Raw genomic sequence first — 16,492 nt, 5'->3', positions numbered from 1 at the left:
CCACAAAGGACAGAGATGGGGAGAGAAAGTGAAGATGGAGACAAAAGAGGACAGAAGGGCAACAGGGATAGACAGGACACAGACAGACGAGAAGGAGAGGAGGAGAAAGGGTTAGGGAGGGGACAGAGATGGAGGGAGATTGCAAATGAGATGATCCAGAAAAAGGGCAGGATGAAAGGGAAAAACATGAGAAAAAAGAAATGAGCTTAAGAATCATGAACAACAGATGCAGATAAATGGACAATACTTGTGTGAAATTCTCAAACTCATCCCCTCCCCGGTTACTAGGACAAGACTTTAAAGTCCAGAAAGAGACTGAAAGGCTGTGATGGAAATAACTCACTGCCTGTGAGGCCATCATCTCATTTATGCTCTGCTCGTATTGCTCTGCCAGGATGGCCAGCTTGCGTGTCTGCTCGTCCTTCATGGCCTTCAGCACAGTCTTGTGCTCGGCCTTGGGCGTCACTTCCATCTGGTGGTGGCGCAGGGCCTTGTACTGCTTAGTCTGCACCTTACATGTGTCCTGGAACTGCTTCTTGATCTGCAGCTCCAAGACCTTGTAGAAGAGATGAAAATAAAAGGGTGGAGGAGAGTGAACAGGTGGTATAGAGATACTGCATCAGGCCTGTTTTACATTTATGTTACACCTTTAAGTCTGTCCTGGTTAAGTCTGTGCATGACCACGGGTAAAAATATTGGTTCCAGTCTTTGTGATCCTGAAAAGAGAAACTAAACAAAAACTATACTCAGAGATGACAGTTTTACATGATTTTTAGCCATTTGTTCCCATATTAATTCATTACATCCATGTTGCATCACTTATCTAAAAAAAAAAGCCCAAACAAACAGAAGAGGTTGCCCATGGCTTGCAACATCCAAGAAATGGCAAGACTTTGTTTTTTTGTTTTTTTTTATTTTCTATATGCAATGTGACTAGGATGCACCCTTGATCTGCTGTGACTGGGAATGGGAAAATTCACACTCATTTGTGGGCATATGGACACATTTGGAACTGTGATCACTCTTTTGGGAGTGATTCCCTTCATCTATTCATGCATGTGGACACCTTTGGTTATCTATAGAAATGATGGCTGGTTTATTTCACATTAAAATAGGTAAATATTGTTAAAAAAAAATCAGTTAATATCCCAGCAACTTTTAAAATAACTTCACTTTGTGTAAATATGCAGCGACATGCACTGAAAACTACAACAATAGAGTAAGCTCATTTACTTCTGATGGGGTACCTATGGTATAAGCACCAAGTGTCGAGAGTGTATTGTTAAGTTATCACCATCGCAGTGTTTCCACATATTTGCATAACCATGTGACTGGAACAGTTCCTACCTTCAGATTCTTGGGTTGCTGCCGAAGCTCCAGGACATGCTTGCGGTGGAGTTCACGTTCACGGCGATTGTTGTACTCGATCTGGTTTTCTAGTTCCGTTTGATGCTGCAGGCGGATCAGGTCCATGCGAAGCTTCTGCAGGGTCTTCAGCTGCCGCTGCTCCAGTTCTTGGGTGGACTCATCGTGACGGATCAGCATGGCATGCTCCATCTCTTTCTGGGTCGTCTTCTTGGTTAGCTCCTAGAACAAATGGATGGTACGTGGATAAATTAAGTGCATAATTATAAGCATATAATAGTTAGTTGCTAAAATTGCTAATAATTACTGAACAGCATGACAGTACTCTTGTATGTACTGCTTCTTGTGCAGTTTTATTCAGTTCCATTTTCCAGATCTGATATGAAGCTCAATATTCAGGCTAAAACACTGGCTCTCAGATTAAGAGGACTTCCTAAAGTCTGACTCAGCATTTTGTACATTACCCACAGAAAGCTTTTGGATCTTCTAAGATTTACATAACAGCTTTTGAGATTAGGACATTGTTGCATTGCCTTACTTTAGTAATCTTCTTATATTTTAGGGACAACACATTGCATAGATGAAGAACAATGGCAGTAATTATTCTGCACACATGGACTCTTGTTTAATGGGAGAATTATTGTGGCTTGGTTCACTGGGCCTGATCACATCAGCAGCATAAACAGTTGACAAACAGAAGCGTCAACATTATCTTAAAACATGTAACTGGATAAATATTTTGTTTCTATGTGGATAAATTAATTTAATAGAGTGAACGTGGTTTGTAGTTGTATCTGTAACACATAAGGATCCAATTTCATTTTTCTTTTATACGAATTGTTAGGTGATATACTGATGTGTTTTAGAGCGTATATCCTCTGCACCTCTCGGATCTGTTCTTGCTCCAAATCGTGCCTCTTGATCATCACTTTGCGCTTGAAGCCTCGGCAGTTCCGGTCATAGAAAACCCTCTGTTGGGACAGGAGATGGGCCTCCTCCTCGGCCTGGGAATGTTGAATATTTTCTTTGTGCTTGGACAGACGCTCCTGCTTCTCCTTCTTGGGTGTGCTGTGGTCTTCGTTCATCTCCTGCAACCAGGTCAAAGTTGTGACAGAAACGTTTGGTTACAAATACAGAAAATACGTCGCAGCATAAAATTAGCACCAAATACAAGACAACTATAAGATAAAATCAAATTTGGATTGAGTGTTTGAAAGAGTAACTCCTATTATTTTAAAGGGTTTTCTTTTTCATAGAAGCAAAAATCCGTTTAACTGTCACATTAACATCTTTCAAGGAGAAGTTGGTAAATGATGAGTTATGATGACACGTATGTAGTTTCAAATACAGTGATTTTAAAAACATGCTGTAGATGGTGGGAACTTCACACTTGGAAAGACTGACACCAGTACCCTTCACTGATAGCATGCGTTTGGGAAGATCTGGGACACCTTTGTTATGATTCAATCATATACACACTTTATTTTATATGGTGATCTTGATTTTCAAACAACTTTGGATTTAATTTGGTTCTGGTTGTGCTGGGTTTCCTTTAGTTCTGCGCGTTTGCCATTTTTTGTTTCTTGATTTTCTTTTTCTTTCAAAACGTATAAATAAATTAACACACTGTACCACTACCACTATTACTAGTGCAGTAGTATGCAAAGATTTTTGTGTTATTTAATAATTTGCTGAATAACTACAGGTACATAGTAGATATTTACTTTGTATATAAATTTGGTAAAATGTAACCACTTATGGCTTTTAATAATACATAGTCTCTTAGCTGATTTATTTATTTATATATATATATATATATATATATATATATATATATATATATATATATATATATATATATATATATAGATATATATATATATATATATATATATATATATATATATATATATATATATATATATATATATATATATATATATATATATATATATATATATATATATATATATATATATATATATATATAAACATTTATTGTTGGTTGCCCTCAGTTGCTTGCAGTCAACACAGCACATCCTGAAGAGGCCTGTATTGGGATTTGTCACAACTCTCACATCTCATGCTTGATGCAACTGGAGTTGCATCAAGCATGAGGATGCTGGAGAAACGTGTGCAGCTCCTGGCCTTTCTATGTAGTCTCAGAGCTGAATACTAATCTGGACCTACTCTGTGGATCTTTGAGCTGTGACTGGGTCCAGGCGTGCTCAGAGTGGTATGGCTGCATAATCTCTGAGTGGGTAAAAATCCCACAACTTCTTTTAGGGGGTTTTCTGCAATTTATAAGGAGATGAGGTTGTATTTAATCAATAACAATAATTTTATTGTGTAAACATGAGCAAGGAATTAATTTTGTTTTATAGATGAGGATTGAAACTCTAGAATTAAACTAGAAAAAGAAAAATTCTCTCAGTTGATGTAATTTGGAAAAGGAGTGTTTGGACATTTCACATGTGATTTTCTGTTGATCAAACAGTTTTCTGACATTTACTGCAGTAGTCTGTCTCGGCATATGGTACACTCTGTTCGATTCACTGTTTCAAATTAAATACGAATTTCACAGTGTTCCGGGCACACACAGGATTGGGGTGAGGGGTGGCAAGTGTCAGTTGAATCTATTCCTCACCAGTGTAACGTCCTATTCTCTTTCATGGGCTCCAAGGTGATCTACAAGTATTAGGACACAAGCCTGATCCTCGCTCTCTGTGGCGTTTTAATTCCATTCTAGCTCTCACTTGGTGGGACATCTCTCTCCCTGCCAGTGATGATTCATTTAGCTGACCTAATTTTGGTCACTTATCTTGTAAATAAAAACGCAGAGTTTTGCTCCCAAAACCCACAGGGGCCTTCACTGGACACAGTTCAGTTTCAAGGTTGTGGTGGGCAACAAAGTGCACACTGCCTACTGTGGGTGGTTTTCCATTGTGTGAGGATACGTGTAGGTACACAATGCGCAAGCAGAGTGACTCAAAGCATCGCCGAAAAGACCACTGTTGAGGTACAGCATCTGAGCGTTTGTGTGGAGGAGGACTGATTCAACAGTAAGCAGCACACAAAACTGTGCGTCATACACGAGAGGCGTACAAAGGCGGCTGCTTGGGGAGGAAAAGGGAAACCAACAAGCACGGCGCACCTCCTTAATTTTCTCCTTGCACAGTTTATACTGTTTCTTTTGATTATCCAGAAAAGTGGTCAGCTCCTTCTTCTGCTGAGCCACAATCTGCTGCTGGACCTTCTTCTCATCTGCCAATGCAGTTTTCATCTGAAGGACACAGAAACCAGAAGGAGACGGCATTGTTAGCTTAGCATGATAAACTGGAGACCTCTGAGTATGGACTACAAGTTCAGCAGTGAATAAATTCATTAAATGGTCAAAACGTAGATCCATCTAAATTTTTAAGCAAACGTGAATTAAGGCAGCGGATACATCTCCAATTTACACTCGTAAATATTCACTGTAAAGGCAAAAATAATGTTTTACAACAGTCACTTCAGCTTCATCATGAATTGAAGGTTCAATCAGTTTAAACATTTTCATCTTGCTGATGAATAAATATTAACACCATGGAATTATCAGTATTTCCCACAAACTTAATATCTGAAACAAACTATGTTGTAAAAATCTGGACTTTATTCAACAAACCTTTCCAATCAGACCGTATGCTAACGCCAACTGTTGTGCAGGGAAGCGGAATGCGTGACCATCTTTGAGATAATTTACCAGCCAACATACAGACGCATGCCCTCATGTCCCACACCCGAGCACCTCAAAATCGCACCTCCTTCTCAGTGTGCACAGCATGACGTTTTGCCAGCTTCTCCAGCTCGATGTAGGCGTTGTTGGCCTGTGTCTCCACCTCCTTCTGCAGCTTAAGCCGGTGCTCATCCATCTCGGCCTTCAGCTTGTTCTCCAGGGCAATCAGCTGTTTCTGGTGCTGTCGCCGCATCCGCTTATAGCCAGACATCTGCTCCCGCAGCTCGCTTTCCTGCTCATGATCATGGATCTGCTTAGTCACCTGTGGGGAAAAAGGGTTGAGGTTCAACACAAAATCAGTTTTCCTCAATGCCCAAACCAACCTGGGTGTTAAAATAAGGAGATCAGAAACATTGCGACAATCATCTTCTTTCCAGCAGTTCCAAATGTGAGAGCTGAAAAGAAGTCATTCACTTCTGGAAAGCATCACAGTTCTTCAGTAGGATGGTGAGTCAGTTTGACAGAGGGGAGAAACAAATTCTTATGTGCCATGAGAAATGTAAAACTCAAAGAAACAATATTATGAAATTCACACTAGAGGCAAACAAAAGCTCTCATCAGATGACAAACACACACCGAGCAGCCAAAAATGATCTGAGGTATGTTTATGGCAGACCCAAGAAAAACAAGAACTTTCACCGTTTAATGTCCGGTCACATTTTTGACATTTTTTTATTATTATTATTTTTTTTTATAAAAACGGACTATATATATATATATATATATATATATATATAAATAGCCTGCATGTGTTATACATCTGTGGTCACCAAGCTTTTGTGATAAAATACCTGAATTCTGAAAAGCCCAATGGGTTTCTCATGTATTTGACAGTAATGATGCATTTAAAACAACAAAACCTGCCAATAAAACCTTTAATCTCTTTGTCTGAAGATTCTAGACCAGAATAATTTGAGTTCCCTACAAATCCACCAACTAGTTTAAGAGAAGTTGCACTTATGATAGAAACCAAGTCAACACAAACATCTAGCTATTTCCCCTTGACAACATCAGACCAGAATTATTTTCCTTCACACACATCTTCATATGAAGTACTACAATTGTGTGATGTTTGATATAAATCCAGCAACTGGTCTACGAAGAGTTGCGCTTGCAGTGTTCGTACACAAACGGATGGACAAGACAGAGTAATTCCTGTACCCCCCCCCCCCCCCCCCCCAAAAAAAAAACCCTTGTTTATGGAGGTATATATAAAAATAAATAAATAAAGCCCCACACAGCTGCATTTGTAAACGGAATCTAAAATGACAACCTAGCTACATCACTGGCTCAGGTGTGTCTCAATACCAACACTGCCAATGCCAGTTTCCTTAACCAAACCTAGCTCCCCCCAAACACCAACCTGAGAAGAGAAGGGGTTCTCCACATCTAGGAAGTACTCGCTCCGCATCTTCTCATAACTTCCACTGGAACTCCTGAGGCCAAACATGATGGCGACTTTAGCCAAGTGCACCAGCATCCAGGAACCTTGGTTGGCATCCTATGCCTGACAGAAACCTGTCTGAGCCACAATGCCACCCCAAGTCCCCTCTTTTGGGCAAGGACTCCCCCTCTCTTTGGTTCACGCCCGAGGCACGCAGTCGCACAGGCAGGCGTGTGAACTGTAAATGAGGCCGGCCGCCTCCCTGGGCCAACAAGAGCACAGAGTGGCTCTTTACTTAGGCCAACGCTAAGCAGGGGACAGCAGGTGGGTCACATGAATACCTCATTGAGAAAGCGTCAGAGAAGTTGAAGGGGGGAGGTGGTGGGGGGAGCAAGCCAAGAGATGAGGGGAGGGCAGCTGACTGCAAAGGAGAACAGAAGGAGAAACAGCAGATTCAGAGTAACCAAGGGAAAGAAAAGATTAAAAAATGAGAAAAAAAACAAGGGGCTGGTATTTAAAGAGGTGGAGGTTGAGCTCTTCTCTTCATATGCATTAAATCAATGCCCCTACTGTAAGAGCAGCTCTTGATCCCAGTCACTTGCTTCACTGCCACCATGCTCACTGCCACAAAGGCCCAACTCATGCCACGTGGCAGCTCTTTTCACAAAAGGCTCAGAGACTGGAGAGGAGATCATATTCATCAAGTGTGGGGCTGCAGGCTAAAGGTCAATGTTCCACTGAGATCTGTGAGAATTTAGAGAATAAACTGATTCCTTTATTTTGTTGTAGTTCAATGCAGCCTGATTAAAGAAACAAGGTTTTACAAAATAAGCTGATTTGCTGAGCAGGAAACGGCCATTTTAAATTTAAATTTCAGCTTGGACATGGAAGTTTGCAAATCACTGACAACTTTATTGACATGCAAACTAGAAGTGAGCATATCGATATATAGGTAATGATTTACTGCAGGTGAGGCTGGACTTTGAGTGTAGGGACAAATATTGCTGCACCCATGTAATCACATATGGTGAAGTCATCCAGATAAACACTCTACAGACACCTATTTATTGTGATGTTCTCCTGTAGGTATCCAAATGTGGTGAGCTGTTGAACTTAAACATTCTCATTCTCATCACAAAAGAGCTGCATCTGGCAAAACTACATCCACTCATTCATCTATGAAATTCAAATCATGACGTCATTATCTTTACAATCATTTATGACACACCTATACAGCAGATAAACCTAGAAGGCAGCAATGTCAGGGCAATGTTCCATATGATTGTTTATTGATCCCCCCCAGCAGAATCATGTTGTGATGTGATGTTCTACAAAATTCTGCTGCACTGATCACTGACTCGAAAAATGCTGTAATTACAAAGCAACAAACTTGTTTGCTGATTTTCTTTGAATGCATGTAAAGAATAATTAAGAACACAAACAACTGCTCTGCAGGTAAACAAGCTTGACTTACTTCCACCAACAGCAGTAGAGTGTGGCACTTAGGGGTGGGCAATATAATGTAAAATTAATATTAGGAAAAACCTGATAAATCACATTTAATTAATTTATTTTACAGTTTTACATTTAAAGTGTGTTTCTCTAGTAAATGAAATGTCAAATGAGCTGACTATTCTAACTAAATAAAGAATTATGAAAATATTGATGTATTTCATTTTATTTTTGGTGTTATCTGCCCAGAGAAATTAAGTCATAAACATGGAGAAATGAGCTTGATTTTACCTGCCTCTGATAAACACTCAAGCTGCGAGGAATATGAACTTTGGTGACATCATCTTAAGTCACGCCCCTAAAATGAATGGGGAGAAACGTAATTTTTTCATAGTGTGAAATCAGTGTTTTTTGTGGACTTTGACGGTGAATATGTCAAAATGGATTTTGCAAGGATGTAGTCATGTGACTAGTGTTTCTTATTAGGTGGACACATTTTCCAAAGATAATATTTTGAGGAGGAAAGTGAGAGTTTGCTTTTTTATTTTGTGTTTTGTACAAACAGCACAAGTGAAGCCCAGCACAGTGTGAAAATGGTCTTAAAAGCATGGACCTAACCACAGATTTGATCCTTTCCTTTTGTGCGGCCAGGAAAAAAAAATCCTTAAAGTGTGTATCCTCTCCAAAATGTACGGAAATAAGTATGTTTGTGGTTAGTGCTGTGGCGTCGCATCATGCTAGGCTGATGCCATGTGTGGGACATGGTCTCGCTGAGGAAGCCACTTCTGTGTTCATGGAGTCAGAAAGAAAGGCGACGGTGAGTGGCCACTTTTAACAGGACAGCTGTGATGTGAACCAGCTTCCAGCCCTTTGAGTTACTGGTTAAGCTGAGCTAAAGAGAGGGCTAAGCTAAGTGCTACCAGGAGCCCCCACTGACACCGGATCCGCAGCCTGACAAAAGGACATTGTTTTCTTTGGAGAACCACACAGTGGAATAATAATTCTACATGGCTCTGTGTGTGAACACGAGTGAAATCAGAGACACCACCTTGGTATGTAATCACTATTATTCAGTTTGAGACATACGAGATCTGTTAGAAAAGTATCCGACCTTTTTATTTTTTTCAAAAACCTGATGGATTTGAATCACGTGCTTGCATGAGCCAACCTTGAACCTTCGTGCGCATGCGTGAATTTTTTCACGCCTCTCGATTGCATCATTTGCTTGTAAGCAGCCTTTATGTGAGGATGGGTGTAGTCTCTCATCGTATTTCCTTTGCAATGAAATGGCAGAACGACTGGAGCAGCACGACTGCGTCAAATTTTGCCAGAAACTGGGCGACAGCCATTCGGATTCGGACATGTTGTGACATGCCCAACTCTTCCACCATTCGGAAGATTCAGACGGCTTTCTGTGGCTTTTCAGTCGTGTGACTATCGTGTAACTATAATTGTGGACGAGGTGAGCATGTCACAACATGTCCTGTGAGGCTTCAACACGAAGGCGCTTTTGCTGCGCCATCAGCTTCGTGCCGATGAATTTCGCCGCCACTCTTTTCATGGCAAAATCTTCTGTCACAGTGGAATGTCCCGAAAAATTGCTGATGACCACCTCTTCCGCAATTTCTCGGATAGTCACACGACGGTCCCACATCACCACAGCGTTCACTTTGGAAATGATCTGGTCATTTCAACATGTTGATGGCCACCCGGAGCGCGGCGCGCTCTCTCTCTCTCTTTAAACCGGTTGTACCGCTCCTTAATCTGTGTGATGCCTATAGGATCGTCATCAAAAGCCGTGTGAATAATCCGAATGGTTTCCACCTGGCTGTCGCCCAGTTTCTGGCAAAATTTGATGCAGTCGCGCTGCTCCAGTCGTTCCACCATTTCCTTGCAAAGAAAAAACGATGAGACTCCACCCATCCTGACACAAAGGCTGCTTACAAGCAAATGACGCAACCGACAGGCGTGAAAAAATTCACGCATGTGCACGAAGGTTCAAGGTTGGCTCATGCAAGCACACGTGATTCAAATTCACCAGGTTTTTGAAAAAAATTAAAAGGTCGGATACTTTTCTAACAGACACTCGTATGCAATTTTTTCTGATTACCCCGTGGGCTACAAAGAGGCGGAGATGAACAAATATTGATAGCAAAATACAAGAATTTGATTTGAAAGTCAAATTAAAGCCATATTGCATTTAGAGACAAAAACAGCTCAGACTGACTGTGTGTACAGGTGTAAATCATGAGGTGGACACAGGTGGCGTGACCTTCAGACAGGTAATACACAGCACCAGACGTTACCTCACTTTTATGGCTAAAAATAGCTCTGAATCTGTGTGCATTTTCCAGATGCTGTGTGGCTAATTTTATTTTTATCAGCTACATCACGACTTGCACAAGTTAAACAATTGGAAGTAATGATTCTTAATCTGGTATACAACCCCTGGCAAAAATTATGGAATCACCGGCCTCGGAGGATGTTCATTCAGTTGTTGTTCAGTTGTTTAATTTTGTAGAAAAAAGCAGATCACAGACATGACACAAAACTAAAGTCATTTCAAATGGCAACTTTCTGGCTTTAAGAAACACTAAGAAATCAGGAAAAAAAATTGTGGCAGTCAGTAACGGTTACTTTTTTAGACCAAGCAGAGGGAAAAAAATTATGGAATCATGAAAAACAAAAGAACGCTTCAACACATCACTAGTATTTTGTTGCACCACCTCTGGCTTTTATAACAGCTTGCAGTCTCTGAGGCATGGACTTAATGAGTGACAAACAGTACTCTTCATCAATCTGGCTCCAACTTTCTCTGATTGCTGTTGCCAGATCAGCTTTGCAGTTTGGAGCCTTGTCATGGACCATTTTCTTCAACTTCCACCAAAGATTTTCAATTGGATTAAGATCCGGACTATTTGCAGGCCATGACATTGACCCTATGTGTCTTTTTGCAAGGAATGTTTTCACAGTTTTTGCTCTATGGCAAGATGCATTATCATCTTGAAAAATGATTTCATCATACCCAAACATCCTTTCAATTGATGGGATAAGAAAAGTGTCCAAAATATCAACGTAAACTTGTGCATTTATTGATGATGTAATGACAGCCATCTCCCCAGTGCCTTTACCTGACATGCAGCCCCATATCATCAATGACTGTGGAAATTTACATGTTCTCTTCAGGCAGTCATCTTTATAAATCTCATGGGAATGGCACCAAACAAAACTTCCAGCATCATCACCTTGCCCGATGCAGATTTGAGATTCATCACTGAATTTGACTTTCATCCAGTCATCCACAGTCCACGATTGCTTTTCCTTAGCCCACTGTAACCTTGTTTTTTTTCTGTTTAGGTGTTAATGATGGCTTTCGTTTAGCTTTTCTGTATGTAAATCCCATTTCCTTTAGGCGGTTTCTTACAGTTCGGTCACAGACATTGACTCCAGTTTCCTCCCATTCGTTCCTCGTTTTGTTGTGCATTTTTGATTTTTGAGACATATTGCTTTAAGTTTTCTGTCTTGACGCTTTGATGTCTTCCTTGGTCTACCAGTATGTTTGCCTTTAACAACCTTCCCATGTTGTTTGTATTTGGTCCAGAGTTTAGACACAGCTGACTGTGAACAACCAACATCTTTTGCAACATTGCGTGATGATTTACCCTCTTTTAAGAGTTTGATAATCCTCTCCTTTGTTTCAAATGACATCTCTCGTGTTGGAGCCATGATTAATGCCAGTCCACTTGGGGCAACAGCTCTCCAAGGTGTGATCACTCCTTTTTAGATGCAGACTAACGAGCAGATCTGATTTGATGCAGGTGTTAGTTTTGGGGATGAAAATTTACAGGGTGATTCCATAATTTATTCAATTTGTGGCTGTTTAATTAATTGTTAAGGCTTAAAAGAGGCTGCAGTGCAAAATTCCACTGGTTCACACAACAGAATCACAGTTTAATCCTATTTCTGTAACTGTTTTCGTTATCACAGCTTAAGAAACGCTGCTGTGCTGATCATAGTGCTGCATGTGTGCCAAAACGATTCATGTCTCAATGGATATTTAGCATTATTTTTGATCATTTAATCAGTGTTAATTAATAATGACAAGTATTTAGACCACAACCAAACCTTAGAAGAACATAAAATGCTTGTAAATAGTCCTTTTTATAATAAGGCTGTAGATTTAGCAGTATTGCCCAATCCATGTCATGACACACTATCAACCAGTGATGACAACACCACTGGTGTATCGCTCACCCCCAGTGGAGCTTTGTCTTTTCAGCTGCGGACACAGTACCTTTTGTAGACGGTGGCCATTGGCTCAGCGAAGAGTAGATTCACTTTTTAAACCACATCTAGGTGTGATTCCAAGAATGTTATTTAATTTCTTTCCCAGTATTTCAGGAACCAGCCACATGACCTCTCACAAGTCTATACAATGCGTGTAAATAGTATTCACACCCTCTGGCTTTTACACATTAAAAATAAATCATTTATTCTCTATACCAGCTTATTCCATTAAGAGTCACGGGGGGTGTTGTTGGAGCCTATAGCAGAAGTCATAGGATGTGAGGGGGGGTACACTCTGGACAAGGTGCCAGTCTGTCACAGGGCCACATATACACAGACATACACAATGTTGTCACCAATGCGCCTAACCTGCATGATTTTTGGCACACTGCAAAAAAAAAAAAAAAAAGGTGTATAAAAACAAGATTAAAAACACTACATCTGAGGGAAATATTCTTGTTGCCTGGATAGATAATTTCACTTGACAAGATGTCTAGAATTAAGATTGTTAAATCTAGAAATAAGCATGTTGAACACTTAAAATAAGAAATTAACCCTTAAAACAAAATTATTTAACACTTCCAAAGCTAAACTTTTTTTTTTTTTTAAATCTTGGTCCACTGCAAATTATTTGGTTCTTACCAAGATTAAAAAAAAAAACAAAAAAACAACTAAACTTCAGATCCACTCTGCTTCTTCCATTTACAGATGATGGAGGCCAATGTGCTCATTGGGACCTTCAAAGCAGCAGAAATGTTTCTGTACCCTTTCCCAGATTTGTGCCTCGAGACAATCCTGTCTTGGAGGTCTGCAGATGATCCCTTTGACTTCATGTTTGGTTTGTGCTCTGACATGCACTGTCAACTGTGAGACCTTATATGTAGACAGGTGTGTCTTTCCAAATCATGTCCAATCAACTGAATTTACCTCAGGTTGTAGATGCCAATTAAGCTCTAGAAACATCTCAAAGATGATCAGTGGAAACAGGATACACCCGAGTTCAATTATGAGCTTCATGGCTAAGTCTGTGAATACTTATGTACATGTGATTTCTTTTTTAATTTTTAATAAATTTGCAAAAATCTCAAACTTTTTTTCACATCATTACGGGGTAATGTGTGTAGAATTTTGAGGAAAAAAATTTATTTAATCCATTTTGGAATAAGTCTGGAACAGAAAATGTGGAAAAAGAGAAGCGCTGTGAATACTTTCTGGATGCACCGTATGTCCTGGACATAATGACAAAAAGTAAAAAAAAAAGTAAAAGCCTGAATACTATTTCTGAGTACTAGACATATGCAACACAAAGATCTGCATTTCCAGTTTAACACGGCTGTCAGTTGGAGGAGGTAACTAAAGTTAGCCATTTTTATCTAGATGGAGGCGGTAGATGGAGGTGGGTGCTCTCCAAGTGCACCTTCAAATTATACCTTTTTAAACACACACACACACACACACACACATATATATATACATATATATATATATATACATATATATATATATATATACATATACATATATATATATACATATATATATATATATACATATATATATATATATATATGTATATATATATATATATGTATATATATATGTATATATATATATATATATATATGCAACAGGGTTGAGAAACTTAATGAAAATTTTATATTAATAAATGAGAATCTGACAACAGAATCTGATTTAACAGGGTTTAATCTATTTATTTGTACTGGTTAAGGGATATAAATATGCCTCTCTTGGGTTCATTGTCCTGAAGATATGCTTGCCAATTGCCAAAACTAAAAACTGCACCACCTACACCTTGGGGAACTCTGTTTTTAACACTGATATCAGTAAAATGCTCACCCACATTCATGACATTTACCCAGTATACTGTAGCTGAAATCACTTTTCTCTGCAAAAAGAAATTCTCACCAGTACCATCTGAGGTGGACTTTCACCCACCCCTATTAAATATGACCACAAACCACATAAGGTTTGAAGCACCAGTAAGAGTGTGGTAGGGTGTTTCTGTAAAATGTCTTAATGTAAGCCAACTCCATCAGCTGTTATGTGGCTGTGTACATATGATCTCAAACACATGGACATGGACACTTGGAATGATGTAGTGTGACTTCATGAAACCTGTTTGATGTGAAGCCAAAAAGCAAATAATCTTGGAGGAAGAGTACAGTCGAGAAAAGAACAAGCATCCATTAAATAACCACAGCAACACCACTGAAGGTGAGGCCTGCAACCTGCCAGCATGTGCAGATGACCATGCTGCTGCATCACCACTGTATGGAACTGCTCTGGGTTTCAATTGGCAACCACACAAACAGGGCAACAACCCATCCCTACATCCTGAAAACAGTCATCTATCTGCTGCAGCCAGGTGATACTTAGGCCTCATCCAGTTGCTGGAGTCCCTAACAGTGAAGGTCATGCAGGATCATGTTTCTAGGCAGGTGGACAACTCCAGAAAAGAGGGTCATCATTCCCCCCAAAACCTGTACACCTGAAACCATTTAAAATATCTTTATCTGATATCTAATGATCTGTTAGGATTGGTTGTCAGTATTTTACATTGTGTACTGGTTTCCTGAGTCATTAAGAAAGAAATGTAGTAGCAATAGTGTAGTACTCATTCAATTACTGTACATTTGCTCCCTGTTATACGGAATAAACAAAAGAGACACATTTCATGCATTGCAGGTCTGATGTTAATAGCTGCTGGACATAAAAAAAGAAAACTTCCTTTTAGCAGCCATGTTCCACAACAAGTAATCTATTTTTCTTCAACCCAAGGCTTCGTAATTTAGCATGAAAATTTGAGATTTGTAGGAAATTGTCTTCTTCCTGGCATGGCATTAAAATAGGGGTAGGGTAAGATATGGGGGAGTATTTCCTTAAAATTTCTCATCACATGCGCTACTGTACCAATTATCACTACTTCCTGAAAAGCTACAAGCCATAGGGTTATTTATGTGTCAGATTCACCCACACAGGACTGTCATACAGTAAGAAAAATGTTAGTGGTTTTTCCTAACCAAGTATGAAAATGAAATATTTTCACTATCAATTTGATACATTTACTCCTTTCTTTCTATTGATCAATCAGAAATTGTTCATATTCCTACCACATCATTCTGGGTTTATTTCTGGTATCTCACAGAAAAAAAGAAGATTATTACATATTTAATTTTTTTGGACACCATTTGCACAAGAGTGCATGTTGACTACCAGTTAGACTGTATCTCTGATTAACCAATTAACATAAAAGAAAAGGCATTTTTAGGTTTCCAGATAAATATGGGAATAAAAAGCAAAAATAGCCCTTATTTAATCATTGGAGCACCTGATTTTAAGGAAGGCACATCACATGGCCAAAGTGTCGCAAGTGACGTTTCTGCACAGTGCAAGTAGTCCAGTATGTCTCGGTCTCCCTTAAGTAAGTAGTTAGTTCACACATTTATTCTAGCCAGTGACATGGTTTTAAAAAAACTGAGGCTTCTGGGACAATGTGTGCTGAACAAATATACAGTCATTCAGGTAATCAAACTGGTAAATATACTATAAATAATTTAAGCTTTAGGGTCCGATATTTGTGTCTGGCTAATTGCAGTTAGTCATAGAAATGTGCAATTAATTGGTTGATTTTTTTTTTTTTTAAATCGATTCACAGCCCTTATTCTAAGTACATTATTTATGTCCCAAATAAAGAACGCTTTCATGCAAATTTTAACCAATCATTGACATTTCTCTTACACATATTTTCCTCCATAACCTTGTCCTTTTTCTTTCCTCCTTTTCCCTCTTACTGCTGTTCCACCTCACTTTCCTCTGTCTCCTTACTTTTTCCCTCACTCCACGTTTCCCAACTCTTCATCAAACCGGACTCTTCACTTCCTGTCACCTCTGAGCACCGGAGTACATCACCCTCCTGTCTCCTCCTGTCTTTCTTTGTCACTATCTTTTATCTCATCTCTCTATCTGCCCTTCTCTCGGCCACTCTGACGCCTCTGCTATGTGCCATTTATCTTTTCATCCCATCACACTCCGTCATCCATTACTCTCCCTATTTGAATATCTCCATTCCTATGAGTCCTTCTTTGTTTTGGAAATATGTCAATTTCATGCCAAACAATGTGTCACTCAGGTAGCCACATCTTTTCATGTGAATATTCCCTCTATTCTGCCGTTTTGAGCCTCCATCACCCTCTCACCATCTGGACCCC

General features: G+C 39.5%; 1 protein-coding gene across 5 annotated transcripts in view; it reads right to left on the bottom strand.

Annotated features, from left to right (window-relative positions):
- The window catches only part of taok3a (TAO kinase 3a), a 204,130-nt gene that overhangs the window by 6,380 nt on the left and 181,258 nt on the right, over window positions 1-16,492 (bottom strand). For 4 of the 5 annotated variants that reach the window (XM_034170867.1, XM_034170868.1, XM_034170870.1 and 1 more), the window contains 5 exons: window positions 5,166-5,402; window positions 4,520-4,648; window positions 2,250-2,453; window positions 1,348-1,587; window positions 344-556 (listed from right to left, as the gene is read on the bottom strand). In XM_034170867.1, coding sequence (XP_034026758.1) covers window positions 344-556; window positions 1,348-1,587; window positions 2,250-2,453; window positions 4,520-4,648; window positions 5,166-5,402 — 1,023 coding nt within the window. Of the gene's footprint in view, window positions 1-343; window positions 557-1,347; window positions 1,588-2,249; window positions 2,454-4,519; window positions 4,649-5,165; window positions 5,403-6,503; window positions 6,710-16,492 lie in introns of those variants that run through there. The other variant, XM_034170871.1, reaches the window with a different exon arrangement.

This window comes from Thalassophryne amazonica, chromosome 5, assembly GCF_902500255.1.
Source record: "Thalassophryne amazonica chromosome 5, fThaAma1.1, whole genome shotgun sequence".
NCBI classification, from domain to species: Eukaryota; Metazoa; Chordata; class Actinopteri; order Batrachoidiformes; family Batrachoididae; genus Thalassophryne; species Thalassophryne amazonica.
The sequence above is the reverse complement of the archived record's forward strand: the minus strand, read 5'-3'. Positions and strand labels throughout refer to the sequence as shown.